The 25,540-nt window shown below is 39.8% G+C and overlaps 5 protein-coding genes and 1 long non-coding RNA gene across 8 annotated transcripts in view; 3 read left to right on the top strand and 3 right to left on the bottom strand.

The window, feature by feature from the left end:
- Positions 1 to 16: 16 nt before the first annotated feature.
- LOC108054120 (uncharacterized) lies at positions 17 to 3,475 on the bottom strand. The gene is made up of 2 exons (XM_017136895.3): positions 3,229 to 3,475; positions 17 to 627 (listed from the first exon to the last, which is right to left on the bottom strand). Exons 1-2 carry the CDS (start codon positions 3,326 to 3,328, stop codon positions 371 to 373), a joined length of 357 nt encoding a protein of 118 aa, XP_016992384.1. The 5' UTR covers positions 3,329 to 3,475; the 3' UTR covers positions 17 to 370.
- A 4,331-nt stretch (positions 3,476 to 7,806) lies between these two features.
- Positions 7,807 to 10,245, bottom strand: LOC138912940 (uncharacterized). Of its 2 annotated transcripts, XR_011418524.1 has the most exons (4): positions 10,231 to 10,245; positions 8,682 to 8,939; positions 8,388 to 8,463; positions 7,807 to 7,945 (listed from the first exon to the last, which is right to left on the bottom strand). It is a non-coding gene; the product is annotated as an uncharacterized lncRNA (long non-coding RNA). The 2 variants fall into 2 exon arrangements; XR_011418523.1 differs by lacking the exon at positions 10,231 to 10,245 and having other exon boundaries at positions 8,682 to 9,090.
- Positions 10,246 to 10,972: 727 nt separating this feature from the next.
- Positions 10,973 to 13,675, top strand: Bmcp (uncoupling protein Bmcp mitochondrial). Its single transcript, XM_070215475.1, has 6 exons — positions 10,973 to 11,054; positions 11,125 to 11,266; positions 11,396 to 11,543; positions 12,293 to 12,706; positions 12,767 to 12,827; positions 12,886 to 13,675. Exons 2-6 carry the CDS (start codon positions 11,200 to 11,202, stop codon positions 13,105 to 13,107), a joined length of 912 nt encoding a protein of 303 aa, XP_070071576.1. The 5' UTR covers positions 10,973 to 11,054; positions 11,125 to 11,199; the 3' UTR covers positions 13,108 to 13,675.
- A 1,557-nt stretch (positions 13,676 to 15,232) lies between these two features.
- On the top strand, positions 15,233 to 18,992 carry sunn (sisters unbound). 2 transcript variants are annotated; one of them, XM_070215757.1, is made up of 10 exons: positions 15,233 to 15,341; positions 15,396 to 15,840; positions 15,899 to 16,007; positions 16,117 to 16,240; positions 16,298 to 16,518; positions 16,585 to 17,134; positions 17,211 to 17,571; positions 17,633 to 18,027; positions 18,235 to 18,611; positions 18,670 to 18,992. In XM_070215757.1, the coding sequence occupies exons 1-10, from the start codon at positions 15,300 to 15,302 to the stop codon at positions 18,896 to 18,898; spliced, it is 2,853 nt and encodes a 950-aa protein (XP_070071858.1). In that variant the 5' UTR covers positions 15,233 to 15,299; the 3' UTR covers positions 18,899 to 18,992. The 2 variants fall into 2 exon arrangements, with proteins under 2 accessions (XP_070071858.1, XP_016992393.2); XM_017136904.3 differs by having other exon boundaries at positions 17,633 to 18,048.
- A 1,401-nt stretch (positions 18,993 to 20,393) lies between these two features.
- Positions 20,394 to 21,826, top strand: LOC108054129 (vacuole membrane protein 1). The gene has a single exon (XM_017136905.3). The coding sequence runs from the start codon at positions 20,400 to 20,402 to the stop codon at positions 21,711 to 21,713; it is 1,314 nt and encodes a 437-aa protein (XP_016992394.3). The 5' UTR covers positions 20,394 to 20,399; the 3' UTR covers positions 21,714 to 21,826.
- A 1,123-nt stretch (positions 21,827 to 22,949) lies between these two features.
- Positions 22,950 to 25,540, bottom strand: part of loaf (lost and found) — a 29,041-nt gene continuing 26,450 nt past the window's right edge. The window contains exons 6-7 of the mRNA XM_044395900.2: positions 25,067 to 25,492; positions 22,950 to 24,941 (exon numbers count right to left, since the gene is read on the bottom strand). Coding sequence (XP_044251835.1) covers positions 25,275 to 25,492 — 218 coding nt within the window. The 3' untranslated portion in view covers positions 22,950 to 24,941; positions 25,067 to 25,274. The remainder of the gene's footprint in view (positions 24,942 to 25,066; positions 25,493 to 25,540) is intronic.

The raw sequence follows: 25,540 nt of genomic DNA, 5'->3' as shown, positions 1-25,540 counted from the left end.
TACGTTAAAGTAAACATTTGCATATTTCAGATTTTTTATTACTTGGCTTAAACCTTATGGACTAAACATAGTTGGTTGATGGTTGTTAGTCATTCTTGCAAATATCGCATACAGGGACTTTTGAATAAATCAAAACGAATTGAATTATGTTCACACGTGAAAACATGACGGGGATTTGGGGTTTATGCAGATAATGTGTTATTTACAAATTAAAATAAATAAATTAAGAATGAATCACACACACAGTCGCTCTCTCATTCACTCTCTCTCTTTCGGAAACTACAGAACTACGAATACATTTCATGTAAAATCACGTTTCAGTTGCGGCTATATAGGACAGATATATATATATATGCATAGCCCATCCGATCTACAGCGAGACGATAAAGTCCTTGCCGGTCTTGAAGTCGACGCACTTGAACTGCGGACAGCACTTGGGGAACCGCCAGTTGGGGTCGCTGGGCAGCTCCTCGCAGCCAGGGGCATCCACGTAGGGACAGGTCTCGATGCTGATTTCGCGAGCCTCCAGGCTGCAAGTCATCGCCGCGCAGATGCCCTTCGGCTTGTACTCCTTGTCGGGCAGCAGGGCCTTGCGGGTCAGCTTGTCGAAGCACTTGCCGGGATGGGCTGAAAAACAGAGGGGGAAATGCGATTGAGTACACAGGAATAAAAAGTAAATTTTATAAAAAAAACAAGAAAGGAAGCTACCTTCGGCCAGCCGAAGCTTATATACCCTTGCAGATAAAGTAATGCTCACTCGGTGCAGTTCCAGGGATTCCAGATTCAGCGTTTCTATTTTTGAATTTTGTTTTTAAAGAGTCAAGAATTAAAATGCCTACTTCCTACAAAGTAACAATGAATTTTCTTATATATCTTTGAATATTCCTATGGGAGCCTTAAGATATAGTGGTCCGATTCGGCTCGCTCCGACATATGTACTACCTGCAATAGAAAGAAGACTTTCGGGAAAGTTTCATCGCGATATCTTTAAAACTGAGAGACTAGTTCGCATAGAAACGGACAGACGGACAGACGGACAGACGGACAGACGGACCGACGGACAGACGGACAGACGGACAGACGGACATGGCTAGATCGACTCGTCTAGTGATGCTGATCAAGAATATATATACTTTATGTGGTCGGAAACGTCTCCTTCACTGCGTTGCAAACATCTGACTGAAATTATAATACCCTCTACAAGGGTATAATTATATAAAATTAAATATAAAAAAATATTATTAAAATTAAATATTAATTGCCTCTCTCCCAGCTTATCTTTCTTAATGGCTAAATAATAGTTTTCTTTGTGGCAAATCGTATGAATTGTTTTCAGTTTACTGTGCTGCAAGCGGAAGTGGTGGAAGACAGTCTTCTTTGTTGCTTCCCCCAAGCTGTCGTAGTTGCGGCGATTTATTTATGCGCTGTCCCCTGTCTTGCGAGCTTATGAGGAAGTGGCTATAAATCGTGATTGTGTCCGAGTGAGATTTAAATATGTGCATGCATATCGCAGGCGGAGTTACAAAAAACGAAAACAAACAGGCTCAAGGAGATATTTCTGGGTTTCAAAATATAAATAAAATTATCCAATATATTATTTAAATTATTTTTGAGTAATATAAGACATCTGTATCTCCTTCTGAGACATTAATAGCCCAATGGAAAAGTTCGCCACTCGAGGGACCTATTTTTGTATCCATGACTTGCACGAAACGAAAGACTTAGGGCACGAACTTGACAGTCATTCGACATGAAAATTGGCACACAAGTGCTCGCTGGGATATAAATACATCAGATCAACAGAAAACAAGAGCTACAGCCTGCGGTTGCGGTTACGATTTGAGCCAGGGACTGGCATTTATTTTTATTTTTAAACCTCGAGCACTGAGCCGAGCTGACAGATGGCGATGGAGCGTACGGCGTACTCGTGCTTTTATTTATAACGAACTGCCCGCGGCTGCGAATTGTTGAGTTGTCGGGCTCAAAAATAAATTACCGAATAGAAAGGTACGTTTGATTAATGACACTCGCCATTAATTTACCACTCGAAGAGCCAAAGAACACGCATTCCGGCCAATTGTGCAATTAATCGCCAAGTGACCGGCCGCGTGAACTCATCGCCTATTTTTAAGCAGTCGGCGCTAATTTCTTATAGATTAGTGAGCCAAAATTCCCAGCCAAAGACGTTGGACGACCTTCACGCATGAATAATTCAGCAGCATGAAAATATATCTGGCTATCCAGCGATCTGGGGATAATCGATAAGTTTTCTAACTCAAATCCGCATAGCGATGCAAATTAGCCGAGCGCTTGAATTAATAACCACATCAGCACATTTCTTATGCTAATTTTTGGCGAATGCGAAAAACCCAAAAACCTAACCGAAATTCATATCTATCTCTATTTGTATCTGTATCTGAATCTGAATCTGCTACACAACCGAAAGGGGGCCAATAGCATGACAAATTTCATCTGATTTCAGCTTTTGTTGTTTTCGTTTTCGTCTTTTGCGTTGTTCGATTTTATTGTTTTCTTTTGTTTATCATTTCGATTTGTGTTTGTTGACGTCAGCGAAAGCGGGCAACAAAATCACAAACAAATCAACCCATAAATCACATGTCCAACAGCGTAATCATAAACAAATATTGCCCGACATCTGACGTCAAAGTTCTGCCGTTGTCCAAAAATTGGTCTTCTATTTTTTGGAGTAAATTAATTTTCGGTATTGAAATTCCTATCGCGAATGAGCTAATGCTAGACCTCGCAAAATCATCGCCTCAATCGTAAATCAATCACGAAATCCCCTGCCAAGCGCTATCAACTTTTCAGTTTTTATTGTTTTTCGTGGCTCGAAAAGGTCGCCTATTAATTGGAAACTTAATGAGAAAACTCCATAGGCAAGCATCGAATTAATGGAATTTTTCAATCATCTCGATTCGCATACCATTTTAATCGAATCATTAATGGAAGGCTCACGTTTTTCCCAATGCCGCTGTAAAACGTATTGTTCTAGCAGCAAAAACTGATTGGGGTCATCATTTATGTGCAATTGCTTTTAGCTTAAATGGGAATTTATCTGTTGTTTCAATCGGACTATATATTTTAAACTAATAAATTTAATAAAAGAACACAATATAATATTACTACTTTTACTTTAACTATTTTACTGATTTATCCTACAAAACAAGGTTCCTAAAGTTGGCTATTTCTTTTTCAATAAATCCTTACCTGGAAGGAAGATGGCGGGCTGGGAGTAAACTGCTGCATCCACGACGCTGGCGAAGATTGCGAAGAGCGCGATGGCGGCACAAACTTTATCCACTTGCATTTTGCAGCTGATTTTCTTGTATTTTAAATTAATATTCTTTTACGACTGGATGCGATTCCACTCTCGTATCTCTGTTCACTTGCGATATTTTGCGCGTTTAGCTTGGGGTGTTTGGATTCTCTTTTTAGGAGCTGTGCACGGTCTGAAATTCAGTCACCAACTGAAGCTACCTCGCTGGGGGCACCCATATTTAAGTCAGTCGACGCAGAGAGCCCACGATCACCGAGGTAGGGGTATATCTCTCGAGATCTGGCTCTCACAACTTGGCCGAAGCACATGTTTTCTTTTTTGGTCGCGGGGGCTTGGGTTATTCCGGAGTTGGGCGAGCGCCATAAATCTCACGGCCCTCGTCCCACTCGGCGGCGGCCATTTGGAGAGCTATCACCATGAGCTGGCGAAATGCTTTTACCCCCCTTTAAGCGCGGCCATTGTTCTGCATTATTGTGCAGTTTTGCCCAATTAATTATCCGGCCTCCCCGAAATGGCCTGGTAATGGGCTGGGTCTGGGTGTGCCTAGTGCTGGAATGTGGGGTCGCCCACCCCTGATCTTCATAAATGGTAGCTTCGGCAATTGTCGAGGCACATCTGTCAACCGAGCGAATCTCAGTTAAATGCGGCTAAAAGATCTTACCAAATTTGGCTGCACTGACGACCAAAGTCGGTGCTTTGAAGATGTGCCAAGAGCTCAGGGAAAATGTTGACAACTGATGGCCAGGAATGGCGTTGAAGATGGACGAGTAGGAGTTCAAAGAACATCGGATGTACCGAAGACAAGTATGAACAAAACATACTGACATACTGAGTCCATTAATTCAATCTTTGATCTTATTTTCTAGATTTTTTAAGTCAAATATATATTTTAGATTTCGGTATACTTGCCCTTTCCTTTCCATTTTTAATTAAAACAATTATATTAATTCCATGTTTGCAATGAGAATATTTGCTTAATTAACTAATTCCATTTTGCACTTAAGACAGCGCTTATATTTTTGTAATTTACCCAAACAGTTGTCAATAAAAATGTCATAAAAGTTTTGGTGTCAACAGCATTTTACCTGAGCTCTGAATGTTTGATGCGAATTCTCCTTGTTTTCACTCACCCCCAATTGAACTTGTATAAAGTGCTACACTGAAATAAACGCCCTAATGTACTGAAAATATTTTCCCCAGCAGGTTGTTGAACCTGGCGTGGCTCGGAAATTTAAATTGCTGCTGCCGTGCTTATTATCCCATTTGGCTGACGCCAACTTGTCGCCGGCCGCCACCTTTTGCCGAACAGAAGGCGTAACTCTTAATGAAAACTAGTCGCTTCCCGACTTTTTAGTATTTTTATTATAGGCCAGAAACCTGTACGGTGTACACAGTGTCGGTAATAAGTTTTCCCATCATCAGGAAATAAATTATTTTAGAAATTCTCACTTTTGAACACCTTTCACTACAGGCTTTTTTAAATGTAATAGAAATGTCAACGCTACGTATTTGTAATAAATTAAAAAAAAACATAAAGCCAAGACTATCATGAAATAAATATTTTAATAAGTGATTTTAAAAATATATTATTTTAATGGTATGAAATCAACACTGCGTATAAGTGATAATTTTTACTGGCTCGTACATTTTATTTTGTAAATTCTTCAGGCAAGCTTTTTCACAATTTATCTTCAAACTTTGTACCTAGTTGTACTTAGTTGCCAGGAAATCTCGTCAACTTCTCGATCAGCCCAATTGTTTCGAGTTGTTTTGGTTCCAGAGCCAACATTTTTGATTAAGGCCCCGTTGTTTTTGTTTGTTGCTTGGGATCTTGGGATCTTGGGATCTGGGTATCGCACTCGCAGTCGCACTCGTACCCGTTTAACCCGTTTCCATTTCCACCGGCAAGCCTTGATACGTATGTCGCACTTGCCGAGGATCGGATCGCCAATATCTCTCTGGGGCCAGCGTGACGTCAATTTGTGTTGTGTTGTGTTGGTTGTTGTGCTTTGTTGTTTGTTTGCCGGGGCCTCGACTTGGACTTGGACTTGGCCCGATCCAAAGAGCGAATCACTCTGCGGCGCACGCTGGAATTTATTAATTATGGCCGGACTTTCGGACTGGCAGTTGGCTGTATTCCTTGGTATTCCTGATTTCTTGACACAGGGCTCTGGGCATCGCGATAAGGTCGCCCAGCAATGAACTATGCTAAAAATTCCATTCGAAGCGGCCGATTTGCGGTTGATTTATTGTTTATTCGTTTTCATTTTATTGCCAACTTTTCTGGCCTACGTGCCATTTCCATGGGCCACATGTCCATCTCCATCCCCGATCCCCCAAGAAACAAACATTCTGGCTGGTCACATACCGACTAAAGACTAAAGACTAAAGACTAAAGACTAAAGCCAGAGACAAATCGATAAATATTTATGTGCCTTAGTTTTGTTGTTTTGACGCCGCGCATAATTAGTAATTAATATTGCCTTCTTCCATTTCGAGCCCAGCGGCGCACACGGTAGCGAGCAGGTAATTTCTGCCTTCAGCCAATAAACGATCAATTTATATAAAAATTAATTGTTGATTAATTGCCGCCCGGGTGTGATGCATTATGTATGAGCCCAGCAGGCTCTTGCCATCGTTAACATTCACTTTGCTGGAACACGGCACAGGTTTTGGCCCATAACTGGATGGCCGAGGACAAGTGGTTATAGCCATAACAGCACTCTGTCCTTGCCATCGAAAGGAAAAAATAAATATGGATATTAAAAAACTTTAGAGGTGAGTATTCAATGGTACTTACCTTAAGAATAATTGTAACTCATAGAAAATAATATTATATCACTTATCCAAAAATTTTTCTTCTTTGCATTTTCTCTATTTTAATAATACATTAATTATGCAATTCGAATTTTGAATTCTTTTCTGGCATTATTTTCCCATTTTATAGGGACTTTCAGATTAAAACTAGACCTTACCATTCCAAGTAATTCCCAACCCACTTTGCATACTTCGAATGGGCCCGACTGGAAATGAATTTATGATGCCAGTATGGGGCTGTCGTTTTAGCATAAAATCTGTCAAATTCGCAGAATTTACTGTGGCGACTTGGAGACGCGACAGACATCGTCGCATCTGGAATTCCTGCATAATCGCCGAAGATTCGGCACAGGGAAATAGACTCGATTCGGCAACGGACTGGACCGGTCCGTCCGGCTATCTCTGCCATTAACTCCATGGGGCGACAGTAGCGACGGCAATGTGTAATAAAATCTTCACGCCGATCAGCCGAAACAAAAAGCATACCCGTATAGTAAACATCGCAGCATTCCCAAAAGCGATTAGCACATGGAGCGGACGTGGATCTCAAATAACTTGATGGATTGTTGGCAATTTCTTTGGCGCCAGACTCGATTCGAATTAGCTTCTGCTCGTATGCGGATTTCGATTTTCGATGCTCGGGGTTTTTACTCCCGAACGGTAAACAAAAGCCATCGTGTTAAATATGCAAATTCGAATCAAATTAATTTATCGAGTCTGGGATTAAAGAAATTTCTTTCCCTTATCCGTCGCTCGCCCACCGTTTTGGGGAATACCTGATAGAGCCATTAGCTGATTGATCTGGGATTCCATTGGCCAAATTGGGGCTGTCGAACTAGAAACGCCTCAAAAGTTGGGCATCAATCCAAATTAAAGGGCTGGGTTGGCTGGGAAAGCCCCTAAATTATATATATATCATACGGGCTTTACATAACTTGTACTACTTTATATAAACTAAAATTCATCTAATTTCTGCGAGATTATTCAAAGCTTTGTCTTTTTTCTCTACAACCAGAACGGAATTTTTATTTTAATTTAGACTAGAATCAACTTGGTCATTAACTCTGAATTTAAATCGAATTTTATTGTCTTAATTCCTTTTTTTAAGCAGACATGCCTTTTGATGCTCATGATTTTTTTTATTTCGTTGTTTGCATGGTACTCCCACTAGATAGTCTCAATAAAAGACATAAGGAAGCATTTTCGACTAATTTAGCTGTGCCATAACTACACTCATAAAAAAAAATCGAAGAATTTCCTTAAAATCTAGAAAATTCTTTCTTGAATTTTTGCCAAAGGCGACCTCACCTTTGTTTCAAGAAATGGTTTTTTTGAAAGGCACCATTAAAACCAGAAAAAATATTTCTTGTTTTAAGAAATTAAATTTCTTAAAACAAGAAAGGGTTTTTTAGAAAGCCACCATAAAAACAAGAAAAAATATTTCTTAAAACAAGAAAGGCGATTCTTGTTTCAAAGGTGGTTTGTTTCTTGTTTCAAGAAATTAAATTTCTTAAAACAAGAAAGGGTTTTTTAGAAAGGCACCTTTTGAACAAGAAAAATTCTTTCTTGTTTAAATTTCCTTTCAAGAAATTTTATTTCTTGATTTAAGAAATAATATTTCTTGAAGGGAAGTTTTATATTAACACTGAAACCCTAAAAATAAAATGTAACTTGGTTTTTTCTTTTGCATATTTTATTTATTTAAATTTAAAACATTAACACTTAACATTTAAACAATTTTAAATAACACATTTTTGACTTAAGAAAACATTATTATAACCAAATATGTAGTTGCAGGCATAAAAAATTATTTTCTTCGGCTTTCCTCATCTGGAAAAAAGAGTTATTGGGATATCAATGATTTGTTTTTAGATAAGAATAGATAGATGTTTTTAGATAATAGATAATAATGTAATGTTAATAATAGCCAAAATACAAACACGTTGGTCAGACGACCGAGAGAGGAGCAAGACAGGTAGAAAATGAAGAAGGAAGGGTTGAAAATCTAATTTCAGAAAGAGCCACATACATACATATATATTTACATACAGTCCTTTGCGCGAAGGGAGACCGAATGTAAGCAGGTCAGATCATGACAATTTTAAGAAGGAGTAGAGAGAAACGTCGCGACGCGTAGGTCAAGCGAGCGAGAGAGAGGAGCAGAATATGAAAGGGTTGAAAATCGGGTTTCAGATCGGGTGAGCCGCGTACATGCATAGATATTTACATGCATACATAAGTATGTCAAACAAATACAACATATTTTTCTTACCTTAGAAGGTTTTAAAACAAAATTACAGCTTCGACAAACAAATTATTTGGCTGTTGCAACTGCAGGTATTTTCACTCTGAAAAATAAATAAAATGCGAGTAATAAGATAAAGTTATTATAGAACTGTACACCCACAAATTTATGTACAAATATATGTATGTACGTAGCTCTTAGCTAAAAAACAATTCACCTAAATTGGTATACGCTTGTTAAAGAGATTTGAAATGTATCCTTTAATTACATACATACAATTGTACGCCCGCTATACAAAAAATTATATACATATTTACATACCTTTGAATATTCGGAAAAAGGCTTCACCTCTTATCCGCTTGAAAATCACGTCCATCACTCACGAATTTTTTTCACAACTGACGCTCGGGGGATCAGAGAAGTCGGTAGCCGGGTAGGCCCTTCGTCCCACTTCGTTTTTCATGTCGTTAACATTCGGCAGCCGAAGGAAGTCAATGGCTACTTTCCTATATTCTAGGGTCATTTCATTCATATATTCAAAGGTGATTTTGTCCTAAAATACGTACAAAAATGTTTTGGCTGCGACGGCAAAACAGACATATGAGATTTTCATTTTTCTATTTTTAAGAAAAATTCTTTCTTGAATTTTTTCCATCAAGAAAGGTTTTCTGTATTCAAAGGCCAATTTTCTAATAACAAGAAATTTTTTTTCTATTTTCAAAGGTAGGCCGATTCAATGGCGAGATTTCCAAAATTTAGAAATTAATTTTTATGAGTGTAAGTTAATTAGATCCACCTAGCTTATATTTTATATTTTCTCTTCGCGGATTACAAGCGGAAAATTTCGATTTTAATCAAATGAACCCAAATATGGAAATGGCAAATTTTTGGGAATTTCCGCATGCCAATCAGGTGACTAACAAGGCACTTTGATCGGTCCAAAAGCTGTCAACTTATATGGCCAAATGGGTGGGGATATCGCGAAATATTGAATATTTAAGGCAATTTTGTGACTGGCACGCGTTCAGCTATTTCAGATTCATTTATTCGGTGAAATTTTGAATCATTCCGCAAAATTTTATTTGAAAAATTAGGTTTTCAAGATTAATTTTTTTATCAAAGAAAAGTGAGCCTTACACATTTCCTTTTACCAATATTTAATATCGTCATAGTCAATGTTTTAATTAAAAGAGTTCGAACATTACTCAAAGTATTAAATTTTTACTTGAACAAAATACCGAGAAATGATTGATCGTTTGGCCAAATGACATTAAACTACTTTATTTTCCAGCCATTTAAATACATTTGCATAACTGGCTAAGCAAGTTTGGAACCTTTCGTAATCTCTAATGTCCGAATACGCATTTTGGTTGCAATTAATCCGATATAAGGGGCACTCATTTCGCAGAGTGCTTGAATTAATACGCTAATTTTATTTGCCCACAGTCGAGACGGTCAATTTGCGCGATCGCCCCCGCATTTTGGCTTCAACGCTCCACTGGCAAAAATCACTTAGCGGCGAAACCGGCGGAGGAATGCGAAACGAAGTGAAATAAACTGGGAAACGATTAAATTACATTTGTGCCTGCGACTAACAATGGGATTGGGATGAAGAGATTAAATTTGCTAAATTCTTTGTTCGCTTTGGTTGCCCATTTTCGGGTTTAACCCACTGGATCTCCGATCGCACAGCCAACTTTCACGATCCGGTTTCGCGGCAAGTGACGTGAATTAAACATAGAAAAATCGTAGTAAACACAGCCAGCGGATTTTCGTTTCGTTTGCCGAAAACAACCCATAATTATGCGAATTTGCCAGCGAAACAAACAAAACAAATACGAAATGCCAGCTAAGGTCGCCGTTGGAGAACCTGAACCACTGGATCCCCAGATGGACCACGGGGCCAGGGCTATGGTATGGCATGGTATGGTCTCTAGGAATTCCCAGATCGACGTTGCTAATTCAACTTGTTACCGGCGGCGAATGAAATATTCATTTCGAGCTCTGTCCCACGACGGAGTTTCTTGGTCCACTTTTCAGTTGGCTTTTGAACGATTTGTTTTGATACTCTCGCCCCGTTACTATTAAAATTTGTCGTTGGCTAATCTCGAATCGGTGTTTTATTAATAATTTTGAATAAAATATGCAGGCAATAAACAAAATTTGGTCGATTAAGTTAAACAAATAAATTTACATATTAAGTTCATTTATATATATAGGAATTTTAATTAGTTTATTTATTTGTTTACATTTTATTGAAATATTATGAACCTGCATTACCTTTTCATGAATTCCTAAACAAATTTTAATTAAAATAAAGATAAATAAATTTTCTATTATTTGTCTAAAGAAAATATTTTTAAAAAACGGTTATTTTAGCCAAGTTATCTACCAGGGACTAAGAACGCACTAAATGACATGCCCACTGTTGAATTATTTGTTTTTAATTGTTACTAGTAATATTTAAAAATGTATCAACTTTATTTTATTCCTAAAATCTTTTTCTTTAGCTTGGGAAAGAATTTTAAGGAAAATCGCAAAACTTTGGGGGGAAAACAGTTTTCCCGCTAGAGAGTGTGACCAGAAAGCGCATCAGAATGTGCGGCTTTTTCGGTATTTCCGCCGGTAATCGCTGCGACCACACTGCGTTTATGCCCCCAAGTTGTTGTTGTTGTCCGTGTCTCTAAACTTTAGGTAACTTAAAGAATTTAACTCATGGAATCTCAATAAAACCCCCCGGTTATCTAATTCGTTGCGCAACAAGGGGCGAGAGTGGAGCGGCTTGAGAGGCGAGCCCAATTCTATTCGATTCCGGACATCAACAGGTGCGCAGCCGGAAATGGGAGAAGTCAAGGATTGGCGGCCTTTCGTTTACGGCGGAGTTGCCTCAATTACGGCGGAATTTGGTAAACAAATAAGGGGGCTTAAATTGCCACGCCCCCAATCGACGCCTATTGTGTCTGAGCGTCAGCTAAATACCCATGCGGCTCTTATCTCCCCGATCGAATCTTTGTAAACAAATCTATTCATTGCAGGCACCTTTCCTATCGACACTACGAAGACGCGCCTCCAAATCCAAGGTCAGAAAATCGACCAAACGTTCTCCCAGCTGCGATATCGCGGCATGACCGATGCCTTTGTGAAAATCTCCCGCGAGGAGGGACTGAGGGCCCTGTATTCCGGGTAAGAGTCTGGGGGGATCTCCGGCTGGCACGTTGTCAAAACATGGGCTCATCATGCCATTCTTATCGCGCCAAACGTGACAGTCACGTGTTCGTCCGCTGGGGTGCTTTAACGAGTGCAGGGACAAGAAGTACAGTGGACACTCCATGAGGTGGATGTTGTGTGAACTCTTGCTAAGACTCTATAAATCAAAAGCATAGGCAAAAACCCTTTTTTTTCAAGATCAAAAGTAATAAGGTTTGATAATAGCTACAACTAATTTTATACTCTCTTTTTACATTCAGAAAACAAAATTACAAACTAGTTAAAATAAAGTTTTTTTGAATTTCAAGACATTAAATTTTAGATATGCTAGCTAAAAGTTCATGTTATTGTAATTGGACTGTATAGAAAGACATCCATGATAATGCTTACTCACGGCTGGCCAAAAATAAATCGTTTGTTGGGGCGGCATGTTTAATCAGTCGGCAAACTTTGCCCGGCAGCTAATCCATTCGACTTCGTATCTGATTTTGATCCCAAGGCACAGTACAATTAATAAAGATCATATTGGCACACTTGCAGAAATTTATTTTACCAAAAATAAAAAGAAAATTAATAAGCAACGAATATTTTCTAGTAGGGTATCAAACTTTCAGTATGAGCAAATTAAACAAAAAAAGTATTTTTATTTGCAATGGGTTTTTTTTTAATCCCCCCTTCGAATAAATTAAATATATTATTAAATCGTTTTATTATTTTTTCTGCAGCATTTGGCCAGCGGTGTTACGGCAGGCAACCTATGGCACCATCAAATTCGGAACTTACTACACCCTGAAGAAGCTGGCCAACGAACGTGGGTTGCTGACTAACGAGGACGGCAGCGAGCGGGTGTGGAGCAACATCCTGTGTGCGGCGGCGGCAGGAGCCATCTCCTCGGCGATCGCCAATCCCACGGACGTCCTGAAGGTTCGGATGCAGGTGCACGGGAAGGGTCAGCACAAGGGCCTGCTGGGCTGCTTCGGCGAGATATACAAGTACGAGGGCGTTCGGGGACTCTGGCGGGGTGTGGGTCCGACGGCTCAGCGCGCCGTGGTTATCGCCTCCGTTGAGCTGCCTGTCTACGACTTTTGCAAGCTGCAGTTGATGAACGCCTTTGGAGATCACGTGGCTAATCATTTCATGTAAGTACTGGGTAGCTCAACAGATCGTGTGGTTTATAAGGTAATTTTTTTAAATTGCAGCTCGAGTTTTATTGCCAGTCTGGGCAGTGCCATAGCCTCAACCCCCATTGATGTAATTCGGGTAAGCTAAGCCCAAGCATTGGCTAAACTCTTACTGAGCTCAATTCATCCCCTTTCAGACCCGCCTCATGAACCAGCGACACGTGAGCATAAGCATTAACGGAGTGGTCACGGCGGCAGCCACACCAAAGCTGTACAGCGGAAGCCTCGACTGCGCCGTGCAGACAATCAGGAACGAAGGACTGCCCGCCCTGTACAAAGGATTCATACCCACCTGGGTGAGGATGGGGCCGTGGAATATCATATTCTTTATTACCTACGAGCAACTGAAGAAGTACTAGCGCAGGCGAGCGGAACGTCCAGGGAATCCAAGTACAAGACGTATTCTAGCATTCAAACCAAAAAGATCAGATCTGACCAGACCTGGCCTAACTTTAAGATCATAGTTGAAGCGGAGGGGTCACTAAAGTGCCTGTCCCACAGGCTATCCGATAGCCGCCAACACCTGATCCAGTGTCATTTTGCCTTGGGCAAGAGTGAAAACGATTTGTCGCATTTTAAATGTTGGCCCACTCAAGTATTTGCATTTTTTGGGATTTTTTCACCAAATTATATGGCTTGGTCGTTGTGAATTCGATTGCCCATCAGGCCACCCACGAAGTACACTGTATTTAACTTAACTAAGCTTTTAATTTAATTACCTAATTAATGAACATGGAAATATTTATAATGAGAATTTGTATTATAAGCGCATTTTGTTTGTTCGGAGTTTAGACATTTTCGATCGTATTACACGTGCATCATCGCTGTAAATATATGCATTTAGTAACATATGCCCTGTTTTACTAAACACAGAATGTACATTTATGCAAATTTACTCAATAAACTGTTTGTTGGAAATCTCAATAATTTGTTTGTTTTGAACAATGCTTTTTACTCTTTATATATATGAAATAAACTTGCGCTGCGTAGGAAGCCTAAGAATATGTCTTGGTAATCTCAATCTTCTAGCTTTTGTAGAAAGGCAGAGACGGACATGACTAAATCGACTCGGCTGGGGACCCTGATCAAGAATATATATACTTTATTGGGTCGGAAATGCTTCTTCTCCCTGTTACATATTTTTGCACGAATAATATATACCCTTTTAATCTACGAGTAACGGGTATAAAAATGTCAGATAACGATTATTTGTAACACTTATATTCGCAAATGGCGCAAAAAAAAATCAGATAAAGAAAAATAATCTTCAATCGGCTTTTTCAAATTCAACAAGAACAGTTCTTCACATATCAGCTACCGAAGACATACACAAGTGAGCTATTTGATAAAAATAAAAGCACAAATGTTGAAGCTAACAATCAGTTCAGATTAATACCTTTAGACGTGCAGGCGGTGTTATAGACAACGCAAAACAAATTGTTCAGTTATAAAACGGATTAAATACTTTAATGTGACCACAACTGATCTCAAAAATCATATTTAGAAGGCGCTTTATAAAACTGGACACTCAATAACAAACAAGGCGTTAAAAAAATTTGAATCTATTTAAAAAATCACCGTTTAAACATGGAAAATGTGCAGGCCTTATCAGAAGTCCATCTAAACCAAGCACTGATGCTAATTAGTTATGTGCCCCCTTTTGATGGAACCCCTAGCACCCTTAGTACTTTCATCAGACGTGTGGATAGTATCTTACAATTTTATCCAACTCAAGACCCCCGACAAGTCTTTGCGCTATTTCTGGCAATTGAAGTGCGGGTAATTGGAGAAGCCCGTTTGGTAAGGGAAATAGCTACAGCGAAATCCTGGCCGGAATTGAAGAAGGAATTGATCAACCGATTTAAAATCTTCACTCCTTTCGACAAACTATTAACGCAATTGAAGATAGACATGGCGGATACCTATGAAGGAACTGAAAAATTCATCGAAAAAGTGGAGAAAAAGTCATCTGTAATTTACGATCAGCTAGATTTAGAAAACGATTCGGGTTTGGAAGAACAGCTCACGCAAAAAGCAATCCAGCGTGCTATTCACCAACATATGCCACTTACAGAGATTAAAAATTTATCAGATCTAAGAAGAGCATTCCAAGAATATGGTATAATCGATTAACTGTCGCATCCAAACGCAACTTATTAAATTAAAACACTTTCATAAATTCTGAAATTATTTCTTGCCAGAGAGAGGTAAAATATTATTTACAAATATAAGTGAAAAGCTATTAAGTATATTCATTCCAACTTAACAGTTTAAATCATGTTCTTTATTTAACAAAACTATAAATGATATATTAAATGTTTGTAAAAATCCCTTAACTAAATAAATAAAAGTCGTTTTGGTCAAATATATGTGGTTTCAAATATATCTGGGCGGCAAAAAAACAATCGATCATAATTGATCAAGCTTATCGTGCCATTCAAATACTTTACTCAACACTGCGACTTTTACCAACACTTAAGGACGCTTAAATTGAAAAAAAAATTGCTTCAAGCTTGGCGTCGCGTTGCATTTATTGAAATAACTTCTGAAAATGGATTTTCTGTCGAGCATTTCGAAGGTTGGTAGTGCGGAGGTAAGTATTCAGGCTTATATTTGTGCGTTCCCAATTAGTGAAAGTGGAATTTAGTCGGTAGCCAAGGATTTCGCCGTTGCCTTCCTGCGAGCCGTGACCTCTGACCCGCATAACTGGATTGCCAAGGTATCCCACCAGTTTGTGGGCCAGTGCTTCGGAGTCCTTGGCCTGAACTTCAACGTGAGCGTCCAGGCCTTTAGCCAAACACAGGATCATCCGTATCGCGATGATAATGCCAACTATATCTTCCTACGGGCGCCACTCGTGATGCAGGAACTCGATAGATTTCTGGGTCGTTTGCCCTCAATATTGGCCGAAATTGCCGATCATTTGGCCTCCAAGAGAGGAACCGAGATTGACGAACTGAGGCACCCATTATCCTGCTACCTGCGCCTCGTCCTGAGGTGGATCCATGTGGTGAGCGCCATGTGCGCCAACATGCAGCTCAGCAACAGCGCCGCCATCGATCGATACCTGTGCGATCCGTTGGCCAGAATGTGTGGGTTACCCATATTATAGGTAGTACAGTACCCTTGTCATTCAAAAACATTCCTTAGCTTTCAGCATTCTGTGCGGACTGACCAATTTACTGCCGAAATATGAAGACTTTCTGGGACTCAAGAAGATTTGCTTATTACTCGCCGAAGACGTTCGCTATGGCATATTGTACGTACTATCAAATAGTATTTTAAAGGTTTTAATAAGATGGCAAATTAATTTTTAAACACCTTACCTATAAATACTATGAAATCCTTTTGCAATTTAAACCTTTCAGCTACCGTGATACCTGTAGAGAGGTGGTTCCACCTATGCTGGAGATCTTCCGAAAGCACTACAAAACTTTCTGCGGCGCCGAAAAAACTGGCTTGGACTTCATTTACTGTGTCCTCACTGTTGTGGCAAGAATTATTTCATAACATTTTTAACAAATACGTACAATATATAACCCTTTTTAGATGATCGAGGACGATATGTATATAGCTGCATACGGCTTTTTGGAGAGCATGATTAAACAGTTCGCCGAGAGCACCGTTGAAAATTCGAACCATTATCTGCGCGCCCTTACTAATGAGCTGATCGATGCCAAATATGTGGTGCTGCAATTTGGAGTCTTCAAGGAAAGCAATTCCAAAGCCTTGCTTTTGGCCACCCTGAAGTATTTGATGACTCTTCAAAGGTATACCATCATGAAGAATACTTTTAAGCAAAACAAATTTAACTTAAAAATGTTCTTTTGATATAGCAATATAGCCAGCGCAGAGTGCTTTTCCAAACGTTTCCACGAAGTCCTGCTTCAACTTGTCCTGCGAATGCAAGTGTCTGCAGTAGCGGTTGCCTCACTGGCAGCCGAGCTATTCATTAAACTATCTCAGCGCCAGCACCAAGACCGGGACATAGCACAGCATATCCTGGAGACCTACATTAAGATGCCCGATAGTCATCGAAAAAGACAAAATTATGCGCAATTCCGAACTGAACTTACGCTTTATCTGAAGGCCCTCATACAACATTTTCCCCCGCTGGGGGAGTTCGAGTTTTACGCTTTTGTGCTCAACGCCCGAAATGTTCGGCTTGAATTGAGTCTTATTGCTGCCCAATCGGCGAGCATAGTCTTCGAAATGCATATGGCGGAGTACTCCGCGGTGCCGGAGGCTCGTGACCAGGTCAACGAATTCCTGCGCTGTTGGCCTTATCTCCTGCAATCGCCGTCAAACCAAAATGGCACTCGACCTGTGCTCTACAGTATTTATAGTATGATCAATTTTGAGACCGTTGCTGTGCTAGATGCTGAGGTAGGTCCTAAGAAAATTATTTTAGTTTTTGTTCGAGTAGAAAATTCTTTAAATTTAACTTTAAAATACTTTGCAGTTGCTAGTGAACTTGGAGGCTTGCTGTCTGGATAATTTTTTAAATGACGAGACCCTCACTGAGTCGGAGATGTATAACCTCTACACAATTATCTCGCGCTCTGTGGATGCAACAGGAAACATTCAGATACACTTTACCGCATCCAGGGCTCTACGTGATGAGCAGGCTGAGCTGCAGAACCGTTTGAGCAGCAACTCTGAGGGTCCCGAAAGCCAGGAGCTATTGAACGCCTATGCCAAAAGTATTCGTCGCCTATATGGCCTCCTAATGGCCAATAAGCTACACGTACGTCATGTTTCGGGCTTTTACGAGACCCTTGTCAAATTTGTGTTGGAAACGCCTACACAAAATGAAAATATAAGTAAGAAAGTATTTGTTTTAACATAGTGCAGGTGAATAATGTATTTGCATTTACATTTCAGCTCTATATGGCTGCGAAAGCTTGGCTGCCATGCTAGTCCTGCTGCACCATAATCTCAAGGATTTAGACGACGCGATGGGCCTCAGGATATCACTTTTGGTACAGCAGCTACAAGACTTTTGCGTTTCTGAATTGTCAAACGCCAATTTGGACTTGAAGCGAGCCAAGTTTATGGTCTGTTCTATTCTCATATTGCATATCAATAAGCTGCCATATTCGAACCTGGACTCTGCTGCTTACGACAGGGTTCTCGAAATATTAATCTCACCCCCACGGGAATTGCAGTCTGAAAGCGTTAGGCTTTCGAGTAATTACGTATCCGAAATGTATTTCATGTTCCGTGAACTAATCAAGACGGACACGCAAATCGTGTTACCCAGCAGTAAGATATTGAAGGTGTTATCGCAATACAAAATGGTAAGATTATTTTATAAATTAAATTTAAACATTGTAAAATAAATTGGTCTAATCTTAAAAATGTTTAAATGTTTTAATTACAGTCAGTATCAATGAGCCTTTACAAGATCTGGTTCTAAATTAGTTTCCGTATTATATAAACCTATATTTATTTAACCCTTTTTACATTTTATTACCTTGTCCTAGTCTGTAACTAAGAACAATTTCCTGGACTTCGAGATAGAGTTGCTCATAAATGGTCTTATGGAGAGTCGTATTGAAAGCTATGTTAACTGCATTCCGGAAATTCAATTGCAACTTTACGACGATCCCGATGTCAGGAAGAAGGCTTCAAGGGCTTTAACTGCACACCTTAAGCTCATTGATAACAACTGCACTGCTTTGGACTCCTGGCTGCTGCGTTTTATAATATTTCAAGACTCGCTTGATCTTATGGTCAAGAATATGCGTACATGGCGCATGGAGGTCACCAGTTCATTTCAACGGAATCGTTTCCAGCCGCTGCAGCATCTTTTGACTCTAGTGTCCAATTTGCGACTTCAGGAAACGCACTTTATGAGCATGTAAGCTTGGGATAACTAAAATATGTATTCTCTTATGCAATCGAATATTTTTATGCAGTGCTAAAATTGTGTGTATTATGAAGAAAGAGGCAGTTGGTCCCCAGGAGATTTCAGAGGTCGAGAGCTTCATTACTCGGATCAGTACATTTAAATATCAGGCCGAAGATGAAGAATTGGAAGCTACAAATGACGAGAATTTCGAGGGGAAACTGAAAGTATTGCCGTCTGGTCCATTCAATTTATGGCAGTACAATACTCTTACAGTTTCAAGGGATCCATCTATTTAACCGTTTAATATCAAAACAATTAAAAAACATGAAAATTTTATTATTACTTATCTGAACTTCAAATATTATTATTTTAAAATTGCCCGAAAATCGACACGATATAGTTATGAAAAATTATGTTACCTTTTACGAGGGCTGTCCGATAAATAACCGACCTCAACGTCAAGATAGCGGCACATCTGAAAAAAAAGTGTCTACTTCAAATTGTGCATATTATAAAAGCTACTCGCCAAAATTTCAGAAATTTATCTTGCGCAATTATCTGTTGACAGTCGTTTTTGTGAGTCTATTTCGGTGATTTCCCCAAAATGGAAAAAATTGAATATCGAGCTGTAATTAAATTTTTATTTTTGAAAGGCAATACGCCTTCACAAATCAAAGATGAGTTGGACTCTGTGTATGGTGACTCTGCACCATCGTTTACCACCGTAAAATTTTAGGCAGCTGAATTTAAACGTGGTCGCAGGAGCTTGGAAGATGATGAACGTCCTGGGCGTCCAAAAACTGTAACCACTAACGATAACATCGCTAAAGTTCATCAATTGGTACTAGACGACCGCCGGATTAAAGTTAGGGAAATAGCTGAGATTATGAAGATGTCAAAAGAACGTGTTTGTCACATATTAAACCAAGATTTGGGCATGAGAAAGCTGTCCGCGCGTTGGGTGCCGCGTTTGCTTACGTTAGACCACAAACGTGCGCGCATGAACATTTCCAGCGCTCTGTTGGCTCAGTTTAGAGGCAATAAGACCGAGTTTTGGCGCCGATTGATAACTGTAGACGAAACTTGGATTCATCATTATACGCCCGAAACAAAAATCCAATCTAAACAGTGGATTGAAAAGGGGGAACCGGCCCCAAAAAAACCCAAAGCTGTGTATTCGGCTGGGAAAGTGATGGCGAGTGTTTTATGGGACAGCCATGGAATTATTTTTATCGACTATCTCGAAAAAGGAAAAACTATAACAGGAGCATACTACGCATCATTATTGGACAAGCTAAAGGAAGAAATTTCGAAAAATCGGCCACATTTGCAAAAAAAGAAAGTCTTGTTTCACCAAGACAACGCCCCATCTCACACCTCAACAGTCGCCATGGCGAAAATCCACGAATTGCGGTTCGAACTGCTTGACCATCCACCTTATTCACCGGATCTAGCACCAAGCGACTTTTTTTTGTTTCCTCAACTTAAAACTGCGCTCGGCGGCCAGAGATTTTCGTCAAATGAGGAGGCAATCTCTTTCGTGAACTCGTATTTTGCAGACAAAGACGTCAAGTACTATTTGGAAGGGTTGCAGAGATGGGAGCATCGCTGGGAGAAGTGTGTTCAGTTACAAGGAGACTATGTAGAAAAATAAAAAAAAAATTTTTGAAAAAGTCGCGTGCATCATGGTTAGGTCGGTTATTTATCAGACAGCCCTCGTATATGTACTTATCTGAACATCAAATATTAATTTCAATTTATTAAAGCAAGAAGGAAATCACAGTTGACTTTGCTGCTATGGGTAAAATCTCTTATCAAAATCGCCTGGGCCGTAGACTAAAAACACGATATAGCTCAGTGCCTGGTGTTGAAGCAACAGGAACAACAATGGATTCCTGCGTTGACATTGCGGCACCTGATCCTTCTTTGCCTACCGAGGTGGATCCCTTGGATGAAATTGCCCGCGAGCGGCAGGAATGGCAGTCCCTCGTTCTTTGGCGTCGCCCGGTGGAGACCTTAAAATATGGAATTTTGGAAGCCGGACAGCTGCTGCTATCCTTCACCGCCAAACTACTGAATATGTGGTTCATGGCCAGCGTGCTGCTCCTGGGCATGTTCTGCCTGCTGCCTGGCCCGCATGAGGACTTTGTGAATTTCTGCCAGCAGAGATTCGGATTCGCCGTCTACTGGCTGGGACTAGGAGTACTCTCATCTGTGGGCTTCGGCACCGGGCTGCACACCTTTTTGCTCTACCTGGGTCCCCACTTGGCCGCTGTGACGCTGGCCGCTTACGAATGCCAGACCCTGGACTTTCCTACTCCACCCTATCCGGACATGAAGGTATGCCCGCAGGAGCCGTATAAGCATCATCATCCAGACGTCTGGGAAATTCTATCGAAGGTCAGACCGGAGGCGCTACTTTGGGGCATTGGTACGGCACTCGGCGAGTTGCCCCCGTACTTTATGGCCCGTAGAGCCCGGTTGTCCGGCAAGGAGTTGGACGGAGCGCAGGCGGAAATCTTATTGGCAAACAAGCGAATGAACGGCGAGCTCAACCTCTTGGACCGCGCCAAATTGTTCATGGAACGCGTAATGCGAAGAGTGGGCTTCCTGGGAATTCTTTTCTGCGCCAGCATTCCCAATCCCCTGTTCGATCTGGCTGGGATTTCTTGCGGCCACTTTCTGGTGCCCTTCTGGAAGTTCTTTGTGGCCACCCTGATCGGCAAGGCGTTGGTTAAAGCCACCATACAACAGTTGTTTGTCATCGCATCCCTTACCGAGAATCTGGTCAATAAGTTTGTTTTCTGTCTGGGCCAGTTGCCCTATCTTGGACCCCCGTTGCAGGAGATCATCAAGGACCTTTTGCGGTCCACCAAGCGGCAGATGCATGGCACCGGCGAATCAGAGTCCCTGGCTTATCTGGGCCTTCTAGTGTTAGCCTTTGAGCTGTGCGCCTTCGTGATGGTGGCTTGCTTCGTAGTATCATCGCTGAACTGCCTGGCCCAAATCCATTGCAAGCGCCAGCAGGAGAAGGAGCGCAGGATGCGAAACTTGCAGATGATCCTTTTTGCCGACGAAGAGGCATCCTCATCGGAGGAGTTTACAGCCTGACCAGATTTTATCTGTAATATATTTCGTAGTTTTAAAGCGAATAATTTGCCTTATTTGATATTTTCTGTAGATCTTAACGATTTCTGTTTAAATCAGTATTAATTTTACCCTGCTACCCTAATATTTATTTATCTTTTGCTTACTTGGGGGAACATAATAATCAAAATCATTAATTTAACGTTTTATATTCTTTATTTTATTATAATTAGTTTCTTTTGGATTTGGGTTCTGTTTTCTGAATTCTTATTGTTTGGTGTGTTTTGTGGATGATCTGTTTTTCTGTGTGTTTAATGCCATCGTAATTATTATCATTGTACAAGTACATTTATATTCAACAGCAATTTAACACAAAGCTAAGCATTATTTTACTATATTCCTCAGGCTTACTCAACCGATCGGGTAGTATGTCATTATTATTTTGTTGCTGGTAGGTATGCATACTTTTATTTCATTTTATTTTTAACCAAAGGCAATAACTCTAAAATATTTGGACTTTCTGTTTTCGGAATGCGTGACAAAGTAATCAGGAAAATAATGCGTTGTATACTCCCTAGAGGAATAACGATCCGACATCGGTTCAGTGACGATATTTCATCTAACTTTTGCACTACGATTTACTGTCCGTGGCTCTTTATTGGGTGTATACCTAGTCAATCTATACTTAAATAGCTTTTAGGCCATAGTTATTCATCGAGGAGTTCACACTCTCTCCACACAAAAGTATGATTTTCTGCCGAACCTAAAAGTTAGGTATAGGTATGAATTTTGCTCTATGTATGATTGCGTGGGTAAAGCAGGAGACTTTAAAATGACTTTTCGGAATATTCTGTCGCTATTACTTAGGTCCATACACACATGTACCATACATTTACATATAATAAGTAGAGTTAGACTAATTGCGGCAAAGTCTTTTCGAGATTTAGAGACTGTAGAAGGTAAAAAATAAATCTTAACACATTGTAACACTTACACTGGGAAACGAAAAGCTCTTCCCACCACCCACTCTCGCCTATTATCTTTTACAACACAAATCGGGGACCTGACCGTCTCTTAATTCCTCATCGACTTCGACTTCGTCCAGTCCAGTCCAGTCCGATTCCCATTCCGATTGATTTGTATTTAGGTAAATATGTATATTTTAACTACACTCATATACGACATGATCTAACCGATTTTCACCAGTGGGGAGTAGGCATGCGATTACGAGTACAATTACGATTAGATATTACAATACAATCTTGCCTAAACTTTTTATTGACGCATAATTTTCAGTATTCAATATTCCTGTATTGCATAAATTAGCTTTGTGGTTATTCAGTTGTTATTTAGTATCATTTATTATCATCGTTTTTAAGTAATTAAGATTAATTTGTTGCCATGTTTGAATGTGGTTCTAGCCCATACACATAACACGCATACATCTATTCAATGTGTTTCCTTCAGCTTTCCGCCTCTTGGTATGCATTCTCTTCTAAAATTTGACGCCTAATACAATTTGCTTATAATTTTGGTTAAAAATTCAATTTATCATAATACCATTTTCCTATAATTTATGATATAGTATAAGACGCTTGTAGTTTTACAAATTAAAGAAGGGCAAAGGAAGGGGTAAGTGAATAGATACTCTCAGCGTAAATTATGCCTAGAAGATTAGTTAATTTAGTTCTTGGGTTTTTCATTACTGCTAAGTACAAAACTAATTTAATTTGACTTAATCGCATTGATCGGGCTGAACGTATACCTAACACTATCCACCTCGACTAGTGTTCAATTTTGCACTTAATTTTTAAGGTTTTTCTTAGCAAGGGAGCAAGTAGTGTTGTTATATTTCGGCTATTATCTGGGAAACAAACTTGAGGAGCCACAAAACAGTCAAACTAACCGGGCCTATGGAAGTATTTTGAAAGACAAATCTTAGCAGCGGAAAATTCTTACTTTTTGCTTCTTATTATAAGTATTATTTTTAAGACTTGCATCTGTATTTGTAGTATGTACGATATATTAAAAAAATATTAACGGCGGGAAGTACTACAATCATTTTGAAGCATTTTAGTTTGGTTTTCTCAAGTTACTGTTACTTATCATGTTTCCTTACACACTTCGTCGTCAATATATATGATCGTTATCATTCGATTTTGTAGCAAAATGTTTCAACTCTGTTTATGTATTTATACGTTGTTTAATTTTGTGTAGAATTCCATTTGGTTGATTGTAGAAAATTGTATTCGGACACTTCTGTAGGTTAAAATGCATGCCACGTCACGTTCTCAATTTAGTTGTATCAAAAGCAAAAGACTTCACTGTATTGTCCTTAATGTCTCAGAATATTTCCGTTTAGCATTGGTTTTCGGTTCTTTAATGAGGAATGAGTCTCTCGGTGAAATGTTTGCTTCTATCGGAGTCTCTGGTTGATCATTGATCATCGGGCAAATGCAGACTTCCAAGTGGACAATGGTGAGTGGTAGGTGAAATTGTATAGATGACAGTTGCGTTAGAAGTTTCGATTTGGTTTTTTATGTAAGTATATTGTCGAATACTTATGTACATCCCTTGTTTTGGTTGTTTTTCTTGTGTCCATTTGCGATTAGAGTTCAGCTTAATTTTTCGTAAAAACCTCCTGGCAAACTCCGCCAGTTATCTCAAATTTGTAAGATTCGGAAATTGTATATTTTAATGACAGTTATCGGTTATTCTTTTGAGCTTTAATACTTCTTACGGTTTCTGTTCTGTTCACGATTCAATTAAATGCTTACGATTGTTTCTTTCAAATGTTATTTACCTCTCTGACTCTGCGACTACCTCTGATTCGTTATACATTAGTTTTGGGGATCTTTGTCTGTGCATATTGAATGCAACCCGCTATGCAAACTAAGTGTTCAATCGAAGAGCAATAATTCAAGTCTCATTGCTTTCTAAACATACGTAATTCTCTAAATAAATGCCAACATACTTGCACAAACTCAAAATGGGGACTTTTCTGTGTTACATTTCAGTTTTTGGGGACATGGGGTTAAAGAATCTTGTTCAGCCAGTTTGTAGTATTGACCAGTTAACTGATAAATGATATATATTTATAAACTATTTACAAGTGCATTGGTTATCCGACAGAACAGTCACGTTCTGCCCAATGCGTTCGAGATTCTGCTTGGGTACGAGTAGAGATCTCTGTATAATACACCCTGCGCGGTGATGTCCACACTAATTGCTGTTAAATATAGTCTTACAGTCCTGGAATGAGAAAAGATTTTAATAAATAAACTATTTGTTTAATCTTTTAGTATCTATAATTTAGGAACTGCATTCTTAGCTTATTATAGCTCATACAGCTTATTATTTTTTATGATCATACTCACTTCATTTAATGCTCTGCAAATATCCATAAATTTACTTAATAAAGTACAGATTATTGTGCTCAAGTCGATCGGTCCTTCCACAGTGTTGCCTGGCCCTAGACGAACCACTCGTCCTTCTGCGCAGCGCCGACGGCGTTGGCATTGGGATGTCCGGCTCCGGCGATGTTCGTCTGGCTGAGCCCGGCGTTATTGTGCGAAAGATCTTGACCTAATTGACGGAATTTGCCAAGCACCAAATGGGACGGACTTTGGTGGCCATCTTCAAGTAGTTGTGTGGAGTGCGGTGGTACCCGGATGGTCCCGCAGGGTGATGCCAGTTTCCCGACGTCGGCAGTTGGGTGTGCTCCCGAGTCAGTGTCCCGCCGACACTGATGCCGTGGTAGTGCAGATGTTTCGACGACCCGTTCGTGTCGGCCGTGTGGTGCACTGGAGGAAAGGATGATGAATGGGATCAGATAATCGCTCTCGGGGATC

The sequence above is a fragment of the Drosophila takahashii genome, chromosome 3L, assembly GCF_030179915.1.
Source record: "Drosophila takahashii strain IR98-3 E-12201 chromosome 3L, DtakHiC1v2, whole genome shotgun sequence".
Lineage (NCBI taxonomy): Eukaryota > Metazoa > Arthropoda > Insecta > Diptera > Drosophilidae > Drosophila > Drosophila takahashii.
This window is presented reverse-complemented; position numbering and strand designations above follow the sequence as displayed.

Bases quoted from the DNA above. Each gene is read 5' to 3' on its own strand.
- LOC108054129 (XM_017136905.3), top strand. From the start codon at position 20,400: ATGGGTAAAATCTCTTATCAAAATCGCCTGGGCCGTAGACTAAAAACA.
- Bmcp (XM_070215475.1), top strand. From the start codon at position 11,200: ATGGGAGAAGTCAAGGATTGGCGGCCTTTCGTTTACGGCGGAGTTGCC. The intron at 11,267-11,395 runs GTAAACAAATAA...TATTCATTGCAG, and splicing joins CTCAATTACGGCGGAATTTG to GCACCTTTCCTATCGACACT. The intron at 12,707-12,766 runs GTAAGTACTGGG...TTTAAATTGCAG, and splicing joins CACGTGGCTAATCATTTCAT to CTCGAGTTTTATTGCCAGTC.
- sunn (XM_017136904.3), top strand. From the start codon at position 15,300: ATGGATTTTCTGTCGAGCATTTCGAAGGTTGGTAGTGCGGAG. The intron at 16,008-16,116 runs GTACGTACTATC...TAAACCTTTCAG, and splicing joins GACGTTCGCTATGGCATATT to CTACCGTGATACCTGTAGAG. The intron at 17,135-17,210 runs GTAGGTCCTAAG...AATACTTTGCAG, and splicing joins TTGCTGTGCTAGATGCTGAG to TTGCTAGTGAACTTGGAGGC.
- LOC108054120 (XM_017136895.3), bottom strand. From the start codon at position 3,328: ATGCAAGTGGATAAAGTTTGTGCCGCCATCGCGCTCTTCGCAATCTTC. The intron at 628-3,228 runs GTAAGGATTTAT...TCTGTTTTTCAG, and splicing joins GCCCGCCATCTTCCTTCCAG to CCCATCCCGGCAAGTGCTTC.